The following is a 12,306-nucleotide window of genomic DNA, read 5'->3' as shown; positions in this document are numbered from 1 at the left end:
TGTTGATGTATGTTACATCCAAGTGGTAAGGTGGAAGGGGGCTTCTGCCAGATTCTTCACAGGTAAGACACGCAGGTACAAAATCTTCTGGGAAGGTAACAGTGACAGAGTAGGTGGTATAGAAATACTTCTTGCAGAGAAATCGGTGGATTAGGTCATAGAGGTAGTCAGAGTGTGAGTACTTAAGCTCAGGTTAGTTTTGCAGAATAGTATAGCTACAATTATATCTGCCTACGCCCCCACAAGCGGGCCTACTAAATGAACAAAAGGACCACTTTTATGATATTCTTCTGCAGGCTACCTCAAAGATGAGAGACAACGATTTTGTCTTTGTGGCTGGGAATTTCAATGGGCATGTCAGACGGCAGCCTGGTATCTTCCATGGTGTTCATGGAAGCCATGGAATTGGTTTCCGAAACAAAGAGGGGACAAGGCTACTGGAGTTCTTTGATGCAAATAAACTTTTGATCTGCAACACCAACTTCAGGAAGCCAGCCAGATCAATTTCATTCTCACTAGACGGTGTGATGCATGGTTCTTCTTAAATACTAAAACCCTCCATGGTGAAGAATGTACCCCCCACCAAACTCCAGGCCATAAGGAAGCCAAGAAGCAGACCAATATGGAAAAGAAAGATTTGGAAGCTTAAGGACCTTTCACTCGTCAGAGATTTAGAGACACCCTAATTGAGAAATCTGGTGAGAGGGAAGAGGAGCTACAATGTTGGTGGCATGTAAAGAACATCTTTTGAACATTGGGCCTCATGGTGGCAAAGTGGCTGAGTTCCTTTCAAGTATTGGGCCTGACGGAGGCAATTTGGTTGAGTTCCATTCATTTGTTGTGCCTCACAGAGACGATACCCAAGACCATTGGCATTATGCTGTGCTTGAGAAGAAGACCCATCAAGCCAAACATGATCACAGTCGTGGCACATACCTGTGTCATGCAAACTGGTACCCATGTCAGTGGCATGTAGAAGCACCCATTACTCTCTTGGAGTGGTTGGCATTAGGAAGGGCATCCAGTCATAGAAAACATGCCAAATAAGACTGGAGTCTTGTGCAGCCTTCCAGTGCCAGCCCAGTCAAACTGTCCAACCCATGCCAGCATGGACAACGGATGTTAAATAATGATGTTATATATATATATGATATATATATATATATATAATATATATATATATATATGGGATTAGATTAGCGCTTCATCATGGATTAGCAACCATTATATCGGCCTATGCCCCTCATCCGAGACTACCCCATGGACAGAAAGACTGATTCTATGACACCCTGCTGCAGACTACCTCGTTGATGAACAACAGAGACCTTCTCTTTGTGGCTGGTGACTCCATTGGGCATGTTGGACAACATGCTGGGGGCTTCCATGGTGTACATGGAGGCTACGGTTATGTCTCCCGCAATGAAGAGGGAACCAGGCTGCTGGAGTTCTGCGATGCAAATGATCTTATGGTTTGCAAAACTAACTTCAGGAAAGCTACCAGCCACCTAATTACCTACCGATCGGGCCGACATACTAGCCAAATTGACTCCATCCTTGCCAGGAAAAGGGAAAGATGGCTGCTTATAAATGCCAAAACCTTCCTAGGTGAAGAATGTACCCCACAACATAGACTGGTAGTTAGTGACTTTAGGATCAGGACTAAGAGGACGACCAGAAGACGAACAACATGGAGAAGAAGGGTCTGGAAGCTTAAAGATCCTGCCAATAGACAGATTTAGGGACATATTAATTGAAGCCTTTGACAAAGTAGAAGGGGATATAGCTTCACATGGGGTAGAAGACAACTGGAGGTTTCTAAGGGACAACCTGCTGAGAGCCACTGACCAGATCTGTGGATGGTGCAAAGTCCCCTCTCGACCCAAAATAACGTGGTGGTGGAATAAGGTTGTAGACAGGGCTATTAGAGAAAAGAGACAGGCTTGGAAGGACTGGAAGAATGGTGGTAGCAGGGAATCGTATCAGACTGCCAAAAGAGAAGCTAGGAGACAGGTTTATTTAGCCAGAGGGGAAGCAGATAAGAAAAAATTTACCAATGTTCTGCACCATGAGAACCAAAGACTTGAGGTATTTCATGTTGCAAGACTGTGTGAGAGAGAATCGTGATGTTGTAGGAGAGAAATGTGTCCACATGGATGATGGTTCTCTTGCACTAATTGAGGCTGCAAAGAGAGAGGTTTGGAGATGCCACAATGAAAGGTTACTGAATAAAGAAAATGAATGGGAGAAAGAGAGACTGCCGATTGTCGGCCTCAACAGAGGGACCATCTATCCGAGTTGACAGTACCTTGGTAGTTAAAGCAATTAAGAGTATGAAAACAGGGAAAGCCCCCGGCCCATCAGGAATTACTGCAGAGATGCTCAAAATATCTGGCAGTGTCGGCATTAGCCTGGTCACCTGTATAGTTAACCAGGTGATACACGAAGGAGTCATCCCCAACGACTGGTGTAGCAGCATAATAGTCAACTGCTACAAAGGAAAAGGTGACGCTTGAGATACAAATAATTACAGAGGTATCAAGCTATTGGATCAGGTAATGAAGGTTACGGAGAGGGTCATAGCCCAACTAATTAGCGAAAGAATCTGTTTGGATGAGATATAGTTTGCTTTCGTGCCAGGGAAAAGCACCACTGATGCTATATTTCTGGTTAGACAGCTGCAGGAGAAATACCTAGCCAAAGACAAGCCCCGGTACCTGGGCTTCATTGACATGGAGAAAGCCCTCGACAGGGTCCCCCGATCCCTTATCTGGTGGTCAATGAGGAAACTAGGGATAGATGAACGGTTAATGAGAGCTGTGCCAGCCATGTAAAGGGACGCTGTCTGTAAGGCAACGAGTACAGTGAAGAATTCCAGATAGAGGTAGGGGTCCACCAAGGTTGAGTGTCCTCAGCCCCCTCCTAATGACGGAGGAATTCAAGACAGGATGCCCCTGGGAGCTCCTCTATGCTGATGACCTTGCTCTAATTGCTGAGTCACTATCAGAACTAGAGATGTTTCAAGTGTGGAAACAAGGATGAGAATCGAAGGGCCTTAGAGTCAACCTAGCTAAAACCAAAGTCCTATTAAGTAGGAAGGCAGGCAAACCACAAATCCTTCAGGTAGTTGGCCCTGTTCGATCTGTAGAAAAGACGTAGGTAGAAACTCTATAAGAGGTACCCAGTGTAACCTATGGACACATAAGAGGTGCAGCAATATCAAAGGAAGGCTAACTGGGAGGATAGCTTTCGTATGTGGCAGATGCTTGGGCACTATAAATAAAACTGAAAATGTCTAGAGAACAACTTCCGCCACATTCTAGGGAGAAAAACTAGAAGTAGTTGATAGCTTCTGTTACCTAGGTGACCAAGTCAGGAGTAGGGGAGGGTGCACTGAAAGTGTAGCTGCCAGAATAAGAATAGCCTAGGCTAAGTTCAGAGAGCTCTTACCTCTGCTGGTGACAAACGGCCTCTCGCTTAGAGTAAAAGGTAGACTGTACGACACATGTGTACGAATAGCCATGCTACATGGCAGTGAAACATGGGCTGTAACTGCTGAGGATATGCGTATGCTCACAAGGAATGAAGCCAGCATACTTCGATGGATCTGTAATGTCAGTGTGCATACTTGACAGAGTGTTAGTGCCCTGAGAGAAAGGTTGGACCTAAGAAGTATCAGGTGTGGTGTGCAAGAGAAATGACTGCGAGAATGGATGTCGACAGCTGTGTGAAAAAGTGCCACACCCTAGCAGTTGAGGGAACCTTTTGAAGAGGTAGACTCAGGAAGACCTGGGATGTGGTGGTGAAGCATGACCTTCAAACATTGACCAGGACCTCTGGTAATATGCTGTGCTGCAGAAGACTCGGCAAGTGCAAGTGTGACCATAACCTTGTGGCCTATGCTAGGGGTGTAACCAGTCCACTTGTACGTGCCTTTTCTTCATTGGACACTAAACTCTGCTTGTGAGGACCAGTTGAGGCAAGTGAAATCGAAGTCGAAATCAAATTCGGTGACTGGCATCTGTTGCTAGTGAAGCACTAAGAGTACCATACAAGTGAGATCGTTGCCAGAGCAACAAGCTGGCCTTCGTGCCGATGGCACGTTAAGCAACCATTCAAGTGTGATCATTACCGCGTCGCCTTACTAGCACTTGTGCTGGTTGCATGTGAAATATTCGAGTGAGGTCGTCGCCAGTGCCCTGGACTGGCGCCTGTGCAGGTGGCATGTAAAAAGCACCATTTGGGTGTGGTCGTTGCCAGTAGCACCAAACTGGCCTTCGTGCCAGTGACACGTAAAAGCACCCACTACACTCTGGGAGTGGTTGGCATTAGGAAGGGCATCCAGCTGTAGAAACTCTGCCAGATCAGATTGGAGTCTGGTTCACCAGACCTCAGTCAAATCGTCCAACCCATGCTAGCATGGAAAGCGGACGTTAAATGATGATGATGATGATGGTGTCTCTAAATATATATAAACACACCATATATATATATATATATATCATCATCATCATCATCATCATTTAACATTTGCTGTCCATGCTGGCATGGGTTGGACAGTTTGACAAGGGCTGGTAAACTGAGGCACTGCACCAGACTCCAGTCTGATTTTGTATGGTTCCAGGTTCAGTCCCACTGTGTGGCACCTTCTAGTATTGTCTCATCAACCAAAGCCTTGTGAGTGGATCTGGTTGACAGAAATTGAAAGAAACCCATCACATATATATGTATGTATGTATGTGTTTGTTCATCACTTCCACTTGAAAACTAATGTTGGTGCGTGTATGACCCTATAACTTAGCGGTTCAGCAAAGTGACTAATAGAGTAAGTACCAGACTTAAAAGCAATAGATACTGAGATCAATTCATTCAACTGAAATTCTTCAATGTTGTGCCCCAGCATGGCCATAATCTAATGATTGAAAGAAAAGATAGATTTCTTTATTAGGCTATACAAGGCTAAACACAAGGGGGACAATACAATGTAGAATTTTTCTTTTCAAAATCGATCAATAGGGATTGAAAATTTTTTGAGACATACACAGAGAGAGAAGACAAGGTAACGATTTAGCAGTAGAAATTTGCAAAAGAGGTAAAAAATATAACACTGACTAGGGTTATCCATGGAAAGAAAAGCCTATGAAAAGAACACTGTAACCTCAGAAAAATAAACATGAGAGCAAAACACCCTTTCCTTTTTAGTTTTAGAGGTTCATGCTCAAAGTGGGTCCATCATTCATGTGTACCATCCTTGCTACATTCACCCACCTTTTATTAAACTTCTCATTAGTCAAAAGTTCCCTGTCTACTCTCATCTTCCTTTTCAAGTAATACTGAAAAAAAGTTGATGACAGTTTGGCCAGAGAGAAAAGTATTTGTCTCCAAACCTTTCAAACAAGTCCACCATACACACTCTTTCATCATAGCCACCGTCCCAGTCGAAGGAAGGTGGTGGGGCAATATTTATGATAGACTCTGTTGACAACTGGACTTGTCCCACATTTGACTGCATAATGTTATTATATTTTCAAAATGTTTCTAGTCTTAAAAGATATAAGCAAATTATGTGTATAAGTTTGTCATTGATAGGTATGTGTGTGTATTTATATATACCATATTTTCCGGCATATAAAGCACACATTTTGCCTAAAAATTCCCTCAGAAATTACCCTGTCCTTCTATGCTGAATGTCAGGCTTTGGGTAGACTTGATTAGTATTATTAATGATGAACAATAATGGCAACAGTGGAGGTCAGTGGTGATATTTGGCAGTGTTAACATAATTACCGTAACTTAACCTACCAAAAGATGTCAGTCCAAATTTTCTGTGATTCCTATATATGAATGTATGAGATATTTAGTTTCTGTTAGCTGTAATTTCTTTCTTGTAGATTAGGCCTACTAAAATTGGGGTGTGTCTTATATGCCCCAAAATACTGTATATATATATATATAAATACATAATGGGACAAGAACACAAAACATCCAGACAGTTAGGTGATACAAAAAAGGGACAACAAAACATCCAGATAGACAATACAAAGAAAACAAGGACGGTTCATTTGGAGTTTTCTTTCCTCAGTCAAGTTCCAGATTATCTTTGCAATTTCGGTTGGTAGATAGATAGATATCTCTTTTACTCTTTTACTTGTTTTAGTGATTTGACAATGGCCATGCTGGAGCACCGTCTTTAGTTGAGCAAATCAACCCTAGAGCTCATTCTTTGAAAGCCTAGTACTTATTATATCAGTCTCTTTTGCTGAACTGCTAATTTACAGGGATGTAAACACACCAGCAGCAGTTGTGAAGCGATGTTGGGAGACAAACACAGACACACAAACTTACACACACACACACACCTATATATATATACATATATGACGGGCTTCTTCCAGTTTTCACTCACAAGTCTTTGGTTGGCCCGAGGCTATAGTAAAAGACACTTGACCAAGGTGCCACACTGTGGGACTGAACCCAGGACTATGTGGTTGATAAGCAAGCTACTTACCACACAGCCACTCCTGCACCTATTGTTATATTTCAGGATGGTCTTTATTTCCTTTTTTTTTTTGCAAATAAACTCATACACTATATACTTATTCTTCACTTCAGGTTTATTATTGTTCTTTAGCATACCTGCAAAAACACATGTAAGATCTGACAGGCTGATTATTAATTATGTAACTAGTCAATATTATTCTACTGGAAAGGAACATTATGTTCTTGTGAGGGATATTTTCTTTTTATTAATACACTACTAAAGCTCTATGTGCCGATGGTATGTAAAAAGCACCATCCAAACATGCTTGAAGCCAGTGCCCCCAACTGGCTCCCATGCCAGTGGTACGTAACAAGCACCATCCAAATCACGATCGATGCCAGTGCTATCTGACTGACTCCCATGCTGGTGGCACATAAAAAGCATCCACTACACTCTTGGAGTGTTTAGCATTAGGAAGGGCATCCAGATGAAGAAACCTTGCTAGATCAGATTGGTGCCTGGCGCAGCCTACTGGCTTGCGCGTCCTCAGTCAAACTGTCCAACTGATGCCAGCATGGAAAACAGACGTTAAACAATGAGGTGGAGGAGTACGATGATGATGAGGAGGATTGTGTTGTCACTTGCTATTTTACTGTGATACTTGTTTACAACCTTTCTTTTTAACCTGTTACACCATAAAATATCTTCCAATGTGTTTTAGCTGATTTTGTTTTGTATTCTGCAGAATAAAAGAAATCTTTTCTTTACATGTTATATTTGTACCATATTATTGTTTTTTTCTTTGTTTTTCTTTTTACACATGGACTACAGTCAAATAGCCTTGTTTTATTATATTAAAAATGTTCTGTCATTTGGTGAATAATGTTTGATTTATTTTGTAATAATTTGTCTTTTAGATGACAATGGGAATCTTTACCCAAGTTTTGAAACACCAAATGCCATAAAGGATAAAAAATTCACATTGAAATGCAATATTGAGGGTGGTAGAAGATTTTGGTTTACTGGAAATGGAACACTTATTGCTAAATACACTGGAACAGTAAACCAAAATTATACATATTTTGGTAGCCGTCAAGAAACTAGTTGCCAAGAGAAAATCTGCACATTGAGTATAACCAGCATTAGTTTAGATGAAGACAACATGAGCATTATTTGCAGTTCTGGTTTCCATACAAGCATGTTCAATATTACAGTATTTGGTAAGTAATTATTTTTTTCTGTTTATTCATCATCATCATCATCATCATCATCATCGTTTAACGTAAAATTTCCCTGCTAGCATGGGTTGGACGGTTCGACTGGGGTCTGGGAAGCCAGGCTCCATTCTGATCTGGCAGTGTTTCTAGAGCTGGATGCCCTTCCTAACGCCAACCACTCTATGAGTGTAGTGGGTGCTTTTTATGTGCCACTAGCACAGGGGCCAGGGGAGGCTGGCAAACAGCCACGATCAGTTGGTGCTTTTTACGTGTCACCGACACAAAAGCCAGTCAGGTGGCACTGGCATCAGCCAAGTTCGGATAGTGCTTTTTACGTGCCACCGGCACGGGTATCTTAACTACAATTTCCATTTGGTTTTTATTTTGATGCTGGTGTTGATGTACTTGATGCAATAGGTCTCCTCAAGAACAGTGGGTCACTATACGATCCAAGGTTAGCACAGCAGGTCGTCCTGTGCACAGTCACAGCATATCTCAGAGGTCTCGGTTTTTGTAATTTGCTCTGTGAGGCCCAATATGCCACCAGCATGGGTATCACAACTACATAATTCCTTAAATGAGTGGGGAGTAGTATTGAGGGAGGTGGCTTTGCGCCAGATGATGAAAGGTTAGAGTATGAAGAGAGGGACAGAAATAAGTGTCTTGCTGTAGAGGAGATACATGGCTACTCCGGGTGAAATAGGAAAGAGAGAAGCAAAGTGGTGAAGATGTGTTGGAGTACCATCAGGTTATAAGTAGGTAGTAATTAGACTGGAGAGGATGAGTAAGCAGTTAAGTTCATGAGAGTGCAAAATAAGAGTGAATACAGGTGGAGGGAGTGAGTGTTAAGATGTGTTGTGGAGAAGAGAGGTATTCATCAGGGATAGATTGTGTGCATATAAGTTCATGAGAGTGCAAAAGGTAAGTGGGAGATAAAGAGGAAGAGAATGCAGTGAGAGCTGAATATGGGTGAAGGGAGTGGGTGTTAGGAAGATGGCAAATAGCCAGCCATCTCTTCTGTGAGGCTCAACTTCTGAAAGTCACTTTTTACCAGTTTGTTCCACCTCTTCCTAGGCCTTCCTCTTTCACATGTTCTATCCACATGTAGCAATTGGCACTTCTTTATGCTGCTGTCCTTACACATATGCATTTGTGTAGCCATGCCAGAGCAGTCTCCTCTCTTGCACACTACACCTGATACCTCTTATACTGAATTTTTCTCTCATCACATTTCTGCTTTGTTGTTTATTTACACCAACATTGCACATCCATCAGTGCATGCTTGCTTCATTCCTTCGAACCTTCACATGTCCTCTGTATTCACAGCCCTTTTTTCACTACTGTGCTGTATGGCCATTTGTGCAATCTGTCTTTCACTCTGAGGAAGAGGCCCTTGTTAACAATCAAGAGAATAGCCTTCTGAACTTTCCTCAGTTATTATTCTAGCTACTATGCTTTCAGGGTATCCTCTTTCACTACTAATTAGGTCACCTAGGTAACAAAAATTATCTACTACCTCTAAGAGTACTCCTGAGCATTTGAGGAAATCTATTTCCTGTGTGTTCCTAGTATTTATTGTATCTGCACATCTGCCAATGAGTACTCTCTCTTGTAACTTTTCTGTGATTTGACTACACCTTTTATGTCTATAGCTTGTAATGGCTACAATGTATGGAATTTCTATCTACACTTTTTCTACATATCAAACAAGGCTATTTCTCTGAAGAGATTATTAACGTATTTGCTTTCTTGCATACCAAGTCTTTGGGACATGCTTAGTTAACTTTAAGGCCTTATGATTCCAAGCATTGCTTCCACACCTGATATTCCTTTTTTAATGCTACTGTAAATCCAGCCATAAAAACAAGGTCATCAGGATACAGGAGCTTCCCACATGCAACCAGTCTTAAACTCCTCTGTTATTGCTTGAAGGACTATGATGAAAAAGTGGGGACTGAGAATCAACCCCTAGTGAACCCCTACCTACCCACTAAATTCATTGCTATATTCGTTGCTGACTTCCATACTGACCACCCAGTGAGAGCACGACAGGCCCTGTCAAACGTTCTTTCCATGTCAACATATCCTAAGTACAGTGATTTATATTTGACTAAATATTTCTGCAGTTACTTTACTTAGAAGATAGCATCAGCAGTAGTTGCCCTGGGACAAAAACGAATTGTATCTCATCTTTGTTAACTATATTCTGAATTAGTTGAATTATGACAGTTTTCTGTAACTTTCATGACCTGCTCCAGGAATATCATGCCTCTAATTACTTCTGTCTAAGCCCTTTCCTTTACATTTGTAGCAGTTGTTGGGCATGATACTTTTGTGGACAACCTGATTAACCAAACTGAGTGCCATGTAAAAGACACATCTGACTCATTCCAGTTTGGTAAATGGACATTGAATGGTGATAATGATGAAGATGATTGTGGTAATTCCTGATTAACCAGGGGATTTCCTTGTCTTTGTAGCCTTCATTCCTGTATCTGACTTACAGCTCTCAGTTCAGATACTGAGTCTCTACTAAGTTCACTTTAAGAAGACTCATGCTGGCATGGGTTGGACAGTTTGACCAGAGCTGGCAAGCTGGAGAGTTGCACCAGGCTCTAGTCTAATTTAGCATGGTTACTATGGCTGGATGTCCTTTCTAGGGACCAGTATTAACAATTCTACTGTGGAGCATGGGTCTTCTTCCGTACACCAAGGCACCAAGCATTTCAGTCCTTTGTCATCTTACCTGAAAGGTTTAGCATTCTGAGGTTGTCTTTAGTACCCATGTCTTCCTGGCTGTCCCATTCTGATGTGTTCTGTCTACTTAGGGAGACTGGCACTTCTTTATGGAGTGTCAGCATCATTCTTCATCACATGACCAAACCAATGCAGTCTTCTTCCTTGCACAGAGCATCTAATTCCTCTTATGCTTAACTTCTGTCTCAGTACACTAGCACTCTGTCAAATATGTATGCTGTATTACACATCCAACAGAGCATTCCAGCCTCATTCCTCTCTAACCTTTGCATGTCCTCTGCATTCAGGGCCTACATCTCACTAGCACGTAGAATGTCTGTGTACACGCGCCATACAATCTTCCTTTCACTTGAAGAGAAAAGCCTTTCATAGCTAACAAACAGCTCTCTGAATTTCCTCCACCCTATTCTTATTCTAGATATTACATTCTCCATGCATCCTCCTCCACTCCTAATTTGGTCCTGGTCCTACTATCTCTAATGAGCCACCAGGACTTTTGAGAGAATTAATTTCCTAAGTCTCTATAGTGTAACCTAAGTCTCTATAGCATTTTCAATGTATGAATATTACCTTCTCTGATAAACTTCCTATTGATCCACTGCAACTCTTGTGTGTCCATAGCTTATACCAGGTACACCATATAGAGTTCTTACCTACACTTTTCTCAGAAATCAAACAGGGACACCTACTTGAAGCAGGGAGGGTCCCATCTGTTTTCTTGCTTACTGAGACTTTAGTCTTCATTAAGTTAATCTTAAGGCTCTTAGATTCCAGATTTTGCTTCTACAACTGGAATTTCTCTTCTAGCTCTAATGTGGAATCTGTTTTGTGGGTAAGATCATCAGTATATAGTAGTCCCAAGGGCTGTTGGTCTTCAATTTCTCTGTTATGGCCTTGAGGACAATAATGAAAAGGTGGAGACTAAGGACTGAGCCTTGATGAATTTTTTGCTGGACTCATGGTTAACTCTCGCCTTATTGACAGCGTTTCTGTACATAGTCTGTACAACTTTCACCAGCCACTTGTCTATCCCTAGTCTCCTCAGAGCCCACCATATCACACAGTGGGATACTTTATCAAAAGCTTTCTCTAGATCAACAAATGCCAAGTATAATGGTTTATTCTTAGTTAAATACTTCTCTTACAGTTGCCTCACTATGAAAATAGTGTCAGCAGTGCTTCTCTGTCAGATGAAACTGAACTTCATTTCATCTAACCTTAATCATGCTTCTAATTAATTGAGCTATAACTCTCTAATTTTCATCACCTGGTCCAGGAGTTTGATAATTAATTACTTCTGTCTAAAGCATCCCCCTTACTGTTGTAGCAGCTAACAATAATGCTGCTACCTCAAACACTAGAATTTACATCTTCCTGAATGACATAGTTAACTATGCAGGTGACTATCCGGTATCCTACCTTACCAGATATTTTGAGCATCTTAGCTTTTAATTGCCTTGTCTACCACACTGCTGACCACTAGGACAGCTGGTCCCTCTGTTGGTTTCACTTGAGGGAGATTCCCTTTATCACATTCATTCTCTACATTCAACAGTTTTCCATAGTAACTTTTCCACACCTCTTTCTTGTCCACATCATTAAATGTAAGCATACCATTATCCATCTGCACACACTTGCACAATATCTTGATTCTCACTGACACTCTGTTTGGTAATTCGGAGCACTTCAAATCTCTTATCTTCCCATTGTAGTACATTGGCAAATCTCTTCTTTTCTGCATCTACTACAGCTAGATAAACCTGATGTCCAGCTTCCCTTTTAGCTTTCTAATATGATTAATTGCTACTCCCGCCCTTTTATCCCATTCTTTATAGACCTATCTCTTCTCTTTTA

General features: G+C 41.6%; 1 protein-coding gene across 1 annotated transcript in view; it reads left to right on the top strand.

Annotated features, from left to right (window-relative positions):
- The window catches only part of LOC115230044, a 56,221-nt gene that overhangs the window by 12,764 nt on the left and 31,151 nt on the right, over positions 1-12,306 (top strand). Inside the window, exon 2 of the mRNA XM_029800281.2 lies at positions 7,396-7,698. Coding sequence (XP_029656141.2) covers positions 7,396-7,698 — 303 coding nt within the window. The remainder of the gene's footprint in view (positions 1-7,395; positions 7,699-12,306) is intronic.

Source organism: Octopus sinensis, unplaced genomic scaffold (assembly GCF_006345805.1).
Source record: "Octopus sinensis unplaced genomic scaffold, ASM634580v1 Contig14144, whole genome shotgun sequence".
NCBI lineage: Eukaryota > Metazoa > Mollusca > Cephalopoda > Octopoda > Octopodidae > Octopus > Octopus sinensis.
This window is presented reverse-complemented; position numbering and strand designations above follow the sequence as displayed.